Source organism: Condylostylus longicornis, unplaced genomic scaffold (assembly GCF_029603195.1).
Source record: "Condylostylus longicornis isolate FDR11 unplaced genomic scaffold, ASM2960319v2 ptg000209l, whole genome shotgun sequence".
Lineage (NCBI taxonomy): Eukaryota > Metazoa > Arthropoda > Insecta > Diptera > Dolichopodidae > Condylostylus > Condylostylus longicornis.
Window position 1 is genome coordinate 84294 of NW_026578176.1, and position 16389 is coordinate 100682.

General features: G+C 27.3%; 1 protein-coding gene across 1 annotated transcript in view; it reads right to left on the reverse strand.

Moving 5' to 3' along the window:
* Positions 1-14553, reverse strand: part of LOC129616445 (probable elongation factor 1-delta) — a 54963-nt gene extending 40410 nt beyond the window's left edge. The window contains exons 1-2 of the mRNA XM_055532069.1: positions 14369-14553; positions 14224-14313 (exon numbers count right to left, since the gene is read on the reverse strand). Coding sequence (XP_055388044.1) covers positions 14224-14313 — 90 coding nt within the window. The 5' untranslated portion in view covers positions 14369-14553. The remainder of the gene's footprint in view (positions 1-14223; positions 14314-14368) is intronic.
* Positions 14554-16389: the final 1836 nt, after the last annotated feature.

Genomic DNA, 16389 nt, shown 5'->3' on the forward strand with positions numbered 1-16389 from the left:
GCATAGTGTTAAATCGAAAGCCTTTCCCAGCTACAGGGATTTTAGGGCAGTTTAGCGAAATTATAATATACTTAAGGTTTTTTGCTTAAATTTTTTACTCCAAAAAAGATAGAAGTTTCAAACAAATAGTTTTCGAAAGAACTTTAAGAAGGGAAGGCTTTAAACAAATAACAGTGGGTTATTTGGTTTCGCATGTTTTGTCGTAAATACAAGCACTCGAACTTTGGGAAAAATCCAATTTTACTCAGCTTTTATTGTTTTACTTTTTTTGTGCCAACAATTGCTCATAAATTTTTTCGAATCTTCCAAAATACTCTTCACAAAATTTTTAGCTGCTTTAAGCTTTAATTTAGACTATTAATCGTTAAAATATCTTTTATGACACAGGAGATATAGCAAAAAAAACCATTTCTATGTCCCGTATTCACAGGCCTTAATTAAATGTGTAAACTCAAAAAATTATGACTATTTTTTATATTTGAGTGCTATAATTGTACACATACATATTTACGGAACGTAGATAATCGAAATTTTTTTTTATTTCCGTGTTGTTCGTGTGCACATCCATTAAAAACAATTTTTGTTGTAATATTGATCTTTGATTAAAAATATTAATGACTGTAAAAATTTGTGTACTTTATCCTCACTAATTTTAAAGTAACATACGATATGCTTATTTGCATGTCGTATTGAATAAATATATGTAACGCATATTGTATAACCGTTAAATGTTATATCCCTTGTTATACCCTGCACTTCGTGAAGGGTATATTAACTTTGGTATGGAGTTTGTAACTACTTGAAGGAGTCATCTGCGATATGGACATATATATATATTCTTGCTCAGCGTAAAATTCTGCGTCGATTTAGACATGTCCGTCTGTCCGTCCGTCCGTCCGTCCGTCCGTCCGTCCGTTCGCACGATAACTCAAAAACGAATAATGCAATCGACACCAAACTTTCACAAGTTTTTTCTTTTGTGCCAAGGACGAGCCCTATTGTTATTGGACTAATTCGGACAACGGGTTCGGGTAGCTGCCATACAACTCCAAGAGTTTATTTAAAATATTTCAAAAACTAATAAAGCTATAAATATAAAATTTTGTATACATGTGTCCAATTATATTCTAAACATGCTGTAAAAATTATAATGGGATAGCTGCACCGGTTCGGGTGGCTGCCATACAACTCCAACAGTAAATTTTTTATATTCGGCAAAATAATAAAGTCAGATTCATGAAACTTGGCAGTCATGTGTCCAATTATAGGTCAAATATATTTCTGAAGTTTTAGAGGAATCGCTTGACAGGTTCGGGTACCTGCCATACAACTCCAGAAGCTAATCTTAAATATTTGGAAAAATAATAAAGTCAGATTCATGAAACTTGGCAGTCATCTGTCCAATTATGGCTCAAATATATTTCTGAAGTTTTGGTGGAATTGCTCGACAGGTTCGAGTAGCTTCTATACAAGTCTAAAAGCTTATTTTAAATATTTGGAAAAATAATAAAGTCAGATTCATGAAACTTGGCAGTTGTGTGTCCGATTATAGATCAGATATATTTGTGAAGTTTTGGTGGAATTGCTTGGCAGGTTCAGGTACTTACCATACAACTCCAAAAGCTAATTTTAAATATTTGGAAATATAATAAAGTCAGATTCATGAAACTTGTCAGTTGTATGTCGAGTTATAGGTCACATATATTTCTGAAGTTTTGGTGGAATTGCTTAACAGGTTCAAGTAGATCCCATACAAGTCTAAAAGCTTATTCTTAATATTTGGAAAAATAATAAGGTCAGATTCATGAAACTTGGCAGTCGGATGTCCAATTATAGGTCAGACATGTTCGTGAAGTTTCTATAGAATGGTTTCAGAGGTTCGAGTAATTGCTACACAATAACGAAAGGTGCAGGGTATAATTCAATCGGTTTATACCGACTCAAACGTTTTTACTTGTTTTTATACCTACTTAGCTAATTAAAGTGAAACTAAAAAGTATTTAATTAAATTGCATGTATTATCTTTTTGTATGTAAATATTTACATACAAACAATTTAAAAAAATAAAAGTAATGTCCAAAAAATTGTATTATTTATATCTCAATAAAATGTGAAACGGATAAAAATTCCTTTAATTTGTTTTCTAAAATTTTCATAATCCTTAAAATCTTGCGACTTATAAATGATTTGTTATAAATATTTGACTTTTTTGTTAAACTAGAGGTAATTTATCCTTCTCGCAAAATAACTTTAAACTATTGCAAAAGTAAAATATAGTATTATATTTAATAAAAAACAACAGGTAGGTACGTATCTGACTTTACTTAAAAAATTATTCCAAAGTCTTATGCACACCCACAAATCAAGTAGTTTTACATAATCGTCTATGCTTTTAACAAGTGCTTATTATAAAACTGTGGATTCTCAAACCAATTTAGAAACCCACTCTATTTTAATAAATTAGGTAATTAACGAATTTTAATGAAACTTAAAAACTTGTTGGTGTGCAGATATTTATACACTAAAAGATCATAATATAATTTAATGAAATATTATTCATTCAACTTTAACAAAACTAAGACGGCAGTTTACAGTCCAATTCTAAAAAACGGCAGAAATCCTAGTCTATGGAAAAGAAACAAAGCTAAAAAATTTCGTTAATCAGGGAAATTTTATTTAACAAGTAAAAGTATAAAAGTGATCGAGAAAAAAATCTTACCAAGCTGTATACTTTTTCTTTTGCAACAAAAAAGTTATAGAGCAAGATAGGAAGAAAATATTTCTGGATTTCTGAAAATTTAACAACGAAAAAAAATTACAATTTTACTTCAAATTTATCAAATAAGTGTCTATAAAACGACGTAGGATTACGATTCAAATATGAAAATGCAAAAAGAATTTACTATGCATTTGACAATTTCTTGGATAAGCCATCTGGGTCTCCTAAAGCTGGTGAAAGAGGAAAATACATAAAAAAAGTAGCAGATCTTAAAACACTTACAGCTATTCACAAACATATTGAAAGCATGATAAGCACAAACATATTGATGAAGAGAAATAACCTAACGAATCCAAAGAATTTGTTAAGGAATCCAGCTGCAATACTTTATGAACATACAATTTCAAAAGAAAAAGAAAAAGTTCTTAAAAATCTCATTTCATTCTACCACCGGAATACAAAAATTATATGCGAGAATTTATTTATCTGAGAATATTTTAGATGTATGCAATAAATTTCAAAAATTTATAAAATAGCCATTTTTATTACAAAATTAAATAAAACGTTTTTCATAAAAAACATCTTAGATAACAATGATTATTTTTATTTGTGCTATCAAGTATGGATATGGATCAAAATATGGAAAAAATCAAAAAAGTGCAAGTGGGTCAAAATCGCACTAGACCTTCTTTACCTAACTTTGTATATCTTTTGACGCGTTTGTGGAGATTGAATAATACTTTATAGTCAAACCTTTAAAACTGTAATAAAGCTTTGTCCTACTGACAAGACAAAGATTACAGTAATTTAGGAAATCAGATCATGCAGTTTTGAAATAAATTGCTTAAAAACTTCAAACGTGATTTTCGTTCAATTTCGATTCAAACCTTATGTCGTATGGATCAAAATACCACTCAGCCAACGATAAATTGTTATATAGAATTTGTATCGTATAAAATGTATGTCGATTTTCTTAATAAGCACAAGTTATTAATTTTCGTTTTATTTTCATATGTTACGCAGCATAAGCGATTACATTTGGATATAGTATAATTTATTCTTAATATTATTGATTGTTTTTTAATGTAGTTATATATTTTCTGCAAAATAAATTAAAACAGCAAAGAAACTGGTGGATGAATGATGAAATGTATACTTAAGAGGATAGAGTACAACTAGGGGCCCCTGTGGTTTGCTTATAAGCAGCATTATCTGTTGTAAAAACAGGATTGTGGCAATCAATTTTAAAATAAGTTTAGAAAAATTTGTACATATTATGGCATACATATGCATAAATATCATATTGGTTTGAATACTAATGATAAATAAAAGTAATGGAAATATTTTTAATTTAATAAATTTTAAGATGTAATATGTGTCACTGTTAATTACATAGATATGATTAAAATTCAATTTAAGAATTAGTTAACAATTAAGAACGAAAAATTTCCTTATAAACAACGTTATCTATTAAAATATTTCCATCATCGATTTTTCCCTGAGGCACCGTATCTTTGACTTGAATTTTTAAAGAATTGGAGTCTATGGCTCTTAAACATACTGTGTATAATTGCCCATGCGAAAAGCACGGCTGGGGGAGATAGAGGCCAACCTTTTCAAAAGTTTGCCCTTGGGACTTATTTATAGTCATGGCATATGCAAGACGGATGGGGAACTGATGTCGAACAAAATTAAAAGGAAAGGAAATAGTACCTTTCACGCTAAACTTTAAAACCAAAGTGAATGTGAATTAATAAAAAATCAATGCCTCTTTTCTTTATACAGACCTGGCTTGGCTACTTACTCAATTGAAATTTCGCAAGCACACGAAGAATAATTGCCTTAGTATGTAACGTAACGTTATTCGTGTTCTTATATCTCTCACAATTTTTAGTTTTATTTTTTTTAATTCCATTCCATGTTAAATACAACAACAAAAAATTATTTTACTCTTACTTAACTCATTTAAAATATTTCGCTTCCTTTTGCTTTTTATTTTTGTTTATGGTAGTAAAGCAAAAAAACAATAAAAATATTACTACTCTTTTTTTATTCTCTTTCGCTTTTCGCTTTTCATTTTTTGTTTTTGTTTTACAGTATGTATAATCAATTGAGTAATGTTTCTACCCAGTATTCTCTTTTGCTATTTTCATTTTTTTGTTTTTGTTATTTATTAGATTATATGTATACCTAATGTCTTTATATCTAACAAGTCCCAATACTCAATTTTTTTTACGAAATGTTACGAATTTTTGGCCTCGTTGTTGGTTTTTTCTTTAAATGCCACTGATCGTGTCATATTTTTTATTACTTTTTTCTTTTTTTTTACGTAAAAAAGAGATTAATATTTTAAAAATTCTCAGGATATTATACACATTTTTTAAAAAGCTTCCCATTTAAATTCTATTGCACGAAAAAGAAAGAAAGGTAGGAGGAAAGAAAAAATGAAAAAAAATTTCAAATTCATATTTCAGTATGGTTTCAAATGTTAATGAGGAAGGATGTATGATTTTTTATGCACATTTTGTATTTCCCAATAAGGTAAGTTGAGTAGTGTCGGCTAACAAAAATGTTATTAAAAGTAATATAGGTTGACACATTTCAACAATTTGAATTATCTCATTTCGATTATTCATACGTTACTTATAAAATTGTTTCAAATAATTTCAGTTAGTTTTTAAATTATTAAAAATAAATATGTATGTACCTACTTCCAATAATTTTTTTTTTTAAATAATTATTTTAAAACTATTTCAAACATGTTATATTGAGTGCTTCAAAAATTTTGCTGTGCTCTTTTTTCATATTTTATTAGCAGGTAAACAAGAGCAATCTATTTATAAAATGTCCCTGCATGTGTATGTATGACCTATCTTAATTCTAAACGGAAAGAATTTTAAAATACCTGAACAAAAATTTTAAAATACCTGTTATTTTACAGTCGGAATTTTCGAGTCATTTGGTAAAATACCATTTATTTCAAAAATAGAAAAATATTCAAATCCGGTCATAAAAATATATGATTGTTTTTTCCAAACATTTTAAATATTTTTTTTCTTAGGTAATTGATATAAATGATAGTAAGTTTTTAATATTTTTTCAAATAAAAATAGAGGTAAAATTTTGAAGTTTATATAAAATTTGTATTTAACAAATAATATTTTATTTTAGATATTATTTTAGATATTATTTATATAGTATTTTAGATATTATTTTCTAATTCCCTCTTCAAATTTTTTCTTTACTATGTATTTATATCAATATTTAAGAATTATCTTTCATTAATTATATTTTCAACTTGACACCACAGGTACTTCCCATATCTTGCGTTAACTTACCCTATGAGAAAAAAAAGCTGTTCACTTAAAAATAATGAAATGCTTTCAGTAACAAATAAAACGTTGAAGGCGAAGGTTGTGTTTGTTGTTTTTCCGCTTTTTTTTAAATTTTAAAGTAATTATCAATGAAAATATTAATATATTTTTTTGATTTTTCAAATATATGTTCTAAATTTTACCTGCTTTATAATAAGTGTGAATTTATTTTAATATTTCTTCTCAAAAAATAGCCACTTCGATTTAAAAAAGGCCATATAAAATAAGGTGTGCTTTCAAGTTTCTCTCTGAGCATTGGGACTTGTTAGATATAAAGACATTAGTATACCTGTTCATGAACTGGAAAAATCTTGTAAAATATAATATAGATATTTCTGTTACTTTTTTTATTAGAATTTTATTTATGAGATCAAATAGCCAAATTGGTTCCGCGTTAATTACAACATGCTTTTATAATTTATATTATAATAGAATAGGAAAAAAAAATATTTGCAACAGTTTTTCCCATTGTAATACATATAATATTAGTGATGTGCATGTTTTTATGTATAATTATATTATAATAATTAAACCATTTTGTTTGCAGTATAGATGAATTTAAAATTTTTAAACATTCTTATGTACACTATGTAGATAACGTAATTAAACAAAGCGGTAAAAAAACAAAAAAAATACGTTATGGTTTACAAATTCAACACCATTTATTTTGTTCACAGATGAAGTGAATGCAAACTGATAATTGTTTATATAAACATAACTGTTACATACCGTTGAATATGCGCAGCACATTATTAGGCAATAACTTGTTTATCTGTTATAATTATCGTGTTCCATTTTACTTTTTTTTTTTGGGTATAGACAAATCATAAAGTTTGGAGAGTTCGATATTATGACATGTTAGTAAGATTTAAGTTGAAAACAGAAAAAAAGTGAATTTTCGCGGCGAAATGTAAAAATTATACATAATATACCTATATTAATTAAGATTTTACCGTTGGCGTTAAAATAGTTTACGATCCCGTTTTACAGCTGACGGTTTCTTTTGACATCATCTATTTTCATGTGTGTGCGGTTTTATATGCAAAATACTGAACACCGTTCCGCTATTATTCTGGGCTAACCACGTCAATCGTCTGTGGTTATGTTTTTACAGTTATACAGAACTAGTCTTGTGTGCTTCCATTGCAATTATTATGTTTTTATCTTTGAAATTATGTTCCATTCTACAGGGTTTTCAAAATCGCCCATTGGCAAAAGTTTATGTCATAAAAATATACTTTTTTATGGCTTTAAAATTTTTGCAAATAGTTGTGTGTGAAATATTTACTTTTTTTCGTGAAAAACACACGTATAGAAAAAGTAATATACATATATATATGTTTCTTTTCCTAATAAACAATAACAAAAAACTTAAAATAAGAAAAGCTCTTAAAAATAATAAATAAGCTCTTAATAAAATAAAAAAAGTACAAAATTAAAAAAATTATTAGCTTCATTTATGATCTAATAATAATTTTTAGAATAATTGTTTTTAAAGATAACCCTAATTTGAAGAGTTAATTTTTCTTTTACAACACATTCGATATGAACCTCGCTTTTAGTTATTAAGTTTGGCTTAAAATCATATCGTTGACAATAAGCACTTTAAGCGAGAAATTATTGTATACTCATAAAATAAAACGTTACTAGTTAGAATCCATGCACATATGTATGTGCACATGTAATGTATATGTATGTATTTATGTAATATTAATGTTTAGAGTAATGCGTATAGCATTTAATTTCTATGCAAAAAACCTCGAATTCGAACCCTGAAAATGCAAAAAAATGGCCTTTTTTTTTCTTAAAAATGTTTTTTTTTTTGTTCTTATTTAAAATGAAAATAAAAAGCTTTACTTAAAAATCAATATCAGCAAATTTGCGTTCCCAAATGTTTGAAACACGTTATCTGTAAAGTTTATAATGTAATAAAATAACATTTTCTTATTGAATTTTGTTTTAAAAATATATTATCAACGAATTTAATGTACACTTATGTTTTGCTAACTAATACATTTTGCAAGAAATCCCGAAAACAATACATAAATAAATGCATAAGTACATACTTATTATAAATCAATGTAGATTTTATTAACTTTAACAATTTCCTTAAGGAAGTTTTCACCTCTTGTTATAACTCAAAGTCAGAATTTTTGTTTTTTTTTTTGAAATTTTTTTTGCAAAACTTGTAATTTATCTGAAATTTTTATTTTGAAGATATTTGGGCTAATCGCTAATCTATTAGGCAGCAGTGCGCGTTGCCTAAATACCCAGTACGTATCAGCTTGGTAGTCTGATAACCAGGTCACTCGGTGTCTGTACATATTTTTCTTTTTTGTATTATTTTTTTTACTGACCGCAATGTGTATGCAATAAAGTAGGTTATGTGATGGCAACAAATTTTGCATATCCAGTTTTCCGTAGGAACGCACTTCTCCATGGTAGGAAAATGTAAATAAACTATTTTTAGCAACCTGTCGATCTGTCGGTCTGCGTGTGGCCGCGCATGTGACAAATTTTACAGAACCGATTGTGATGAAATTTTATATGTAAGTTTATTTTGACTATGGCACGGATTGATCAACTTTTGATATATATCAGGGCTCGGAAACTGAACTTTTTAACGGACCTGTTTTACATTTTTGATCATTTTGAAGAAAATATTCAACAGATTTACTTGAAATTTCGTCTATAAGCTTCATTTGATCATAAGCAGAACGTCATAATTTTTGGAAGAAATCAGGTGTCAGCAACTGGTCGTTTACTACGTCTTAAATATTTATTTTTGCGTATATAACGAAAAATAATCAACCGATTTTATTGAAATTTAGTATCTGAATTCGAGGTGTTAAAACAATGAATCTATAAATTTTTTGAAAAAATCAGGACTCTTTGGAATTTTCGAAAAAATCCTCGAAAACTGATCCGGGGACCGATTTTACATTTTTTATCAGATCTACGGAACGAATTGATGGAATTTCTTGAAATTTAATATTTGAGCTCTGGTTGTCACCAGAAGTTACTGACGAGCATTTCGTATAGTTCGGAGGGCACAAAAAGAAACTCTTCTAAGAGCAAAATTTACATGTTCTTGGTATGTCAACTAAAAGCTTATTAAAATAATACTTTTACTAATCTAGATATATAATATCGAATACTTTTACTAATCTAGACAATATACATTGCGTTCAGTTGCGTGCTGACCACATTAATTTTTTTTATTTTGTTTTGTTTATAACAGATGCATATTGCTACAAAAGTTTAAGAAAAAATTGCAAAAAATTACTGTTAGAAAAGTTTAAGAAAAAATCGTAAAAATTTTAAGTATTTACATAAATACATATTACATATTCCGAAAAAACATTCATAAATAACAAAATATATTGTTTTTTACGAATGATAGAAATAATAAATTTTAAATACATACATATGTATGTATAAGCAGGCATGCCAAACACACGGCTGCAGCTCTTGACAATTTTAATTGTTATAATTTTGTTACAAATATTAATTTAAATCAGCAGGAAAGTGTTAAAACCAGAGTAATGGTTCTGCAGGGGTTTGTCACAATTATACGAAAAATACACAATTTCGAGAATTGGAAAGCGACTGTTTTATAAATCAAATACTAATATATTTGAAGCAGTTCAATTTTCTTGTATTTGTAAACAGTAGACCAGTTAAGTAAATTCGAAATTTTCCGAATATTCTAACTAGAATAAATTATTAAAAACCGAATTTGAAAGATTTTTAGATTTTAATAGCGATGTCAAAATGGCTTATTAACCTATTTTCTTTTCCATTTTTTGTTCATATTGAAACACTTTATTCAAATTTACAATTTAAATCGAAATGATGTGCGATTCTGTATTAAAACAAAAATTTAGAGAAGTGGAAATTATTAAATTTTATATTATATTTACTTATAAATCAATTATGCGTGTTTTTTTCTATCTTCGCAATCACATATTTCTACGAACAATTGCTTTCAATATTAAAAACTTATAAAAAGGCTGAAAGATCAAGATCAACATGTTCAATCAATATTAAAAATATTAAAGATTACAACTGCGAATTAAATTCAACCAAATTTCGAAGACTTGGTAACAGAAAAACGTTGCTGATAATACAAATCAAATTTGAGTATAATTTAGTAGTTTAAGTTTTTTTTATGGTGCGATGCGAAGCAACATGCGAATCCTAAAATGAACCGTGATTATAAAAAAGTTTGACATGCCTGGTATGAAATTATGTGGATAAAAACGTAGAAATAAATTTTTTATACAAAGAGGTTTTCAAAATATTTATATTATTCAAGCATATATAAATATAATAAGGAAGGAAATTTTAAGTGCATACATACATAATTATGTATACATATTTTTTCAAATCTTCCTAACGAAACATATGTCCTCTTCAAAAAACCAGTATATCGCGATTTATAGTGAGAATTACGCTATATTTGTGCTCATAAACAAAAGTTGCTAATCAAGTTTGTTCATAAACATTGTTAATCTATCGCAGTTGTTCTTTTTTATACCCTGCACTTCGTGAAGGGTATATTAACTTTGGTATGGAGTTTGTAACTACTTGAAGGAGTCATCTGCAGTATGGACATATATATATATTCTTGCTCAGCGTAAAATTCTGAGTCGATTTAGACATGTCCGTCTGTCCGTCCGTCCGACCGTCCGTCCGTCCGATCGCACGATAACTCAAAAACGAATAATGCAATCGACACCAAACTTTCGCAAGTTTTTTCTTTTGTGCCAAGGACGAGCCCTATTGGTATTGGACTAATTCGGACAACGGGTTCGGGTAACTGCCATACAACTCAAAGAGTTTATTTTAAATATTTCAAAAACTAATAAAGGTATAAATATAAAATTATACCTTTATTGTATACATGTGTCCAATTATATTCTACACATGCTCTAAAAATTATAATGGGATAGCTGCACCGGTTCGGGTGGCTGCCATACAACTTCAACAGCAAATTTTTTATATTCGGCAAAATAATAAAGTTAGATTCATGAAACTTGGCAATCATGTGTCCAATTATGGCTCGAATATATTTCTGAAGTTTTGGTGGAATTGCTCGACAGGTTCGAGTAGCTCCCATACAAGTCTAATAGCTTATTTTAAATATTTGGAAAAATAATAAAGTCAAATTCATGAGACTTGGCAGTCATGTGTTCAATTATAGGTCCGACATATTTCTAAAGTTTTGGTGCGATTGCTTGACAGGTTCGAGTAGCTCCCATGCAAGTCTAAAAGCTTATTCTTAATATTTGGAAAAATAATAAAGTCAGATTCATGAAACTTGGCAGTTGTGTGTCAGATTATAGATCAGATATATTTGTGAAGTTTTGATGGAATTGCTTGACAGGTTCAGGTACTTGCCATAAAACTCCAAAAGCTTATTTTACATATTTGGAAAAATAATAAAGTCAGATTCATGAAACTTGGCAGTTGTGTGTCCGATAATAGATCAGATATATTTGTGAAGTTTTGATAGAATTGCTTGGCAGGTTCAGGTACTTACCATACAACTCCAAAAGCTAATTTTAAATATTTGGAAAAATTATAAGGTCAGATTCATGAAACTTGGCAGTCTGATGTCTAATTATAGGTCAGACATGTCCGTGAAGTTTCTATAGAATGATTTTAGAGGTTCAAGTAATTGCTACCCAATAACGAAAGGTGCAGGATATAATTCAATCGGTTTATATCGACTGAAACGTTTTTACTTGTTTTTTACTAGTTTTTGCAGTTTAGTTTTACATTTTTTATTGTTAATTGCTGTACTTAAATACAACAAAATTTTTTTTGTTTCAGTTTTCTTTTTTTGTTTTTCTTAATTTTTATTTTTCCTGAAATAAAATTTTTTACTATTTGGACGAAATGAATAAATTTTTTTTTTGCTAACATTTTTTGTTCATGAACACAGTACTGAAAATTCAAAATAGCAAAAGTTTTTATACAACTGCCAAAAATATATTATGTATCACATTACTGTTTTGCAGTATTGTATTTATGAAAATCTCTATAATACTAAAAACAATAAGAAATGAAACATTGATATCCAGATGTTACTTAACCAGATTGACACCCGTTTCAACCTATTCCGATTCATCCTTAACATAAGTATGTTACATCTTTATATTTTCAAATATTATTTGATTTTTTGGTTTATGTTTCTAATAATATAAAGTACATATAAAAGAAAGGAAAAAAAATTTAAAATAAGGCTATTCGTGGCTAAAAAACTCAAATGTCATATTGGACTCTACTCGCAAAATCTAGTGCCTTTTATCCCAAGTCTCTATCCCTTCCAAAAGTACCTCAACGAACTTTTTACCTATCCCCCCCTCTAAAAGATATGTATAACCTTAAGAATGCAATTTTTCAACTACATACATATTTATTACAGCGAAACCATAAGCATTTTTCAAATTTCGCAAATGCAGAAAAATATTGGCTGGCTTATTCTACCGTGCCATAATATACTTAAACTTTGAAACAAAATGATTGTTAAAATTTATCATTACCTAAAACATGTTTTTGCCAAATTTTTGATATTGATTTTCCTTTAGACCGAAAGGTTTAGGAATCTGAAATTTTTAAACCCTATTTTACAATCTACTTTGTAATTAGGCGAAAAAAAAATTTTGAAATGGTTTGACCCAACTTTATTTTAAATTATTACTCGCTGGTTGATTACTGCTGGTATATGGACGTAATTTCTTAAATTTTGCAAGTCAACGACTTATTACATAATTTAATTTTTAATTTTCCTTCATTAATTGTAATATTTATGTACATAATGTATATCCACTCGTATTTTAAGTTAAGCCCCAATACGTCAGCCCATGCTCAACGGTTAGCACAAAGAAAAACCTTGTTAAATTCCAATGTGAACATTTTTAAAACAATTGTTTTTTAAAACTAAATAATTAGATAATAGACTGATACACAAATTTAATTTCTTTCCAAGAAAAAACCTAATATTTTAAAACTTTTTTAATTACATATTTGGTTTGTAAGTTTAAGGATTTCACCTGTGATAAACGGATACATTTCACCTGTGATACTTCACCTTTTGTAAAGTTTTTTGATTTGCTAACTTTAAGAAATTACTTAAAATTTGGAAAAACCGATTAAAGAATCAAAAAAAATTATTTAAAAAAGTTAGTCTTTAATTGCGTAAGTATCAAAGGCAGCTACCTCTAGCGCCCTCAAATATTCTAGTATTACAAAATGTGCAATAAGACCATATAATTCGTACAAAATGTTAGTACATATAAATAAAGAAAGTCCTATTTTACAATCTATTTTGTAATTAGGCAAAAACAATTTTAATGAAATCGTAAGTATAATGATTGAAAGCATTCCGGAAGTATGTATGTATGTATATTCATTAAATATTATGAATGTAGATATGTACACACATACATACATTATATTAGATTGCGACGTTCTGAAAAATCACACATTTTCTAATAAAAAATTACCAAAATAAAATTATAATTAAGAACAAAAATTTGATTTCAATATAAAATGTTTCAAAGTTCATTAAGAAATGATAGTTTAAAATTTCGTTCGGATATTATGTTTTAAAGAATCTGTTCCAGTAGTTCCAAATTTCGACTAACTTTACTAAAATAATAGATTGTCAAAAATATTTGAGTTCCCAAATTATACCTTTTTTTCCGGAAAATTTACTCTATTAGAAAGGAAATATAGACTTTACTACCGGTCTATTAATCTATTAAGTCTACATATGTCTACATACATATGTATGTACATACAATTAAATGAATACGTACATATGTTTATATATTCTCTCAATGTTTTCTAACAAATTTGATTTTTTAGATAAGGCTAGCTATTATGCGAAGTACATAATTACTGAAAATTTTTTTATCAGTTTAAAACGAAACCGGGCTAAGGCCGATATTGCAACTTACAGAATAAAACTGTTCAAATGAGGATTTGTTTGAAAGATTATAAATTTTGTTTTGACTTATGAAATTGTATACTGACTTCTCTATTATTTTAAAGCTTCTTAATTTTTACAATAAATATTTTGACATAAGTCATTATTGACATATTTTGAAATAAGTCTACCTTTGAATCTTGTTCGTAATACTTTTTCTCTGCGTCATGATATTTATGTTTTTGAACCCAATATTTCTCAGCGGCTAAGGAGTATATCATCTGAAACCAATAATGAAAATCATGTTGGAAATTAACTTTATTCAAGTTTACTTACTTTTTCTACTAGATATTAAGAGATATTACTTCCTTTTAAGTTGCCTTTTTAATATAAAAAAGTATGCATATGCACCACTATGTATATGTATATATGTGTATACTATTTATATATCTACATACACTTTTAGCAATGAATCTAATAACCATACATAACTAGCAAATAATAATTTTTGAAGCCGTCATAATATTCATATGATTTGTTTTTATTTTTTGCAACATAGAAAGTGTTGCCAGAAAAGATTTGGAAATATGGTTAGGAAATATGAATATAGTTTTGTTTGAAATTTATTTTTTTATTTTTTATTTTATTTTCTTAGTTTAGTCAAAATAACTATTTAATGCAATCTCTTTATATTTTTTTGGATTTACAAAATTAACAACAAATTCATAATACTTTTTAAAAATTCAAGAAAGTCAATTCATATAAACTTGCAAATTTCAAACAAGAAGATTTAAATTTCAAATAAAAAAATTAAAAATTTCAAAAAATAAAAAGATTAAAAATAAAAAAATTTAAAATTCAATTTAACAAAGAAATTATAAAAGATTAATAATTTACTAATTAGTTATAATGGCTTTTAATGTACCATGCAACTTTTCCTTTAAATTCGCTTATGTTTGTTATCTGCTTCAATGTTATTGGAAGATCGTTATACATTTTAAGCCGATTGTACATATTCTGTGCGCTACTGCTCCCAAGAAGCTAAGACGGAAATTATCATTACTCCTTAAATTATAAGTGTGATGCTCGCCAGCAAAATTTAAATTTTTCACATTATGTGAAAAATTATTTATGTGAAAAATAAAATTTATATTGAATTTTTTATTTTTTTTATTTATAAAAATAAAATTTTTTTTTACTATTTTTGACATAAATAATATTTTATGTTTAATTTTAAAAACAATAACGAGCACATTTATTTTAATTTTTGCTTCACCTCTAGCCATTTCAGCGTTGCAAGCGTAAAGTTAATTGACGTATATCTAGAAATTTTAATGATTATCTATATGGCTATATATATATGGCATTTGTTATTCTCAGTCTTTTTCTAATAATTCTGAAATCATTTAGTTTTTTAGATTTTTTTTACAAATATAATCAATATGTTCAATAAATTTAAAATTGCTGTCGAACATAATACTTAAATATTTAATTTGATCCACCAGTTTCATCTGCAAATAATGCCAGTTTGGAATGTTCAGTGATTTTTTCGATGTCATTTAAATTTAAGATAAATAGTATCATACCCAGGATTGACCCTCGCGGCACTCCCAACTTTTTGTCCATTGAATTCGATACCGTATTATTTGTCCTCATTTTTTTGTTTTCTATTATTTAAGTAAGGTTTAAACCAGTTGATTTCTACAACATTAATGCAATATTTCCTTAATTTTTCTATTAAAAAATTGCGATCGATAGCTTTTTTTAAGTTTAGAAAACCACCAAATTTATTACAGCTTCACATCTGTGCGACTTCTAAAACCTAACTGATATTCCGACAAAATATTATTTTTTTCTACATATTCTTCTAGTTGTGAACTTACGATTTTCTCAAGTATCTTAGCTTCGGTAATTATTGTATTTATTGGTCTATATACAGCTAAATGCTTGGTATTTTTAACCTTTCCATCGATGTAACTAAAGTTTCCTTCCATGTCTGCGAATATATTTTTTCCTGCACAGACTTGTTAATTATAATCAAATATATCCTCAAGGATGTTCGCATTAAAAAAATTTCTGTCGTTTTTCTTATTCATGTGTTTATAACACATTTTTCGGTTGAATTATACTTATCATTTTGAATTTAAAAGTTGCATTTATCGCATCTTTACAATTTACATAGTACAACTTTTGTATACATGAGTTATTTTTTCAATAAATAATTTATAATTTTTCGGCATATACATACATATATACATACATATTTTTATTTTAGACGTTTTAATTACTTCCTTAGAATTAAAACAAATTGCGTTTATTTAATAGCTCTGTATATTATTACTAAACAAAGCAAAACA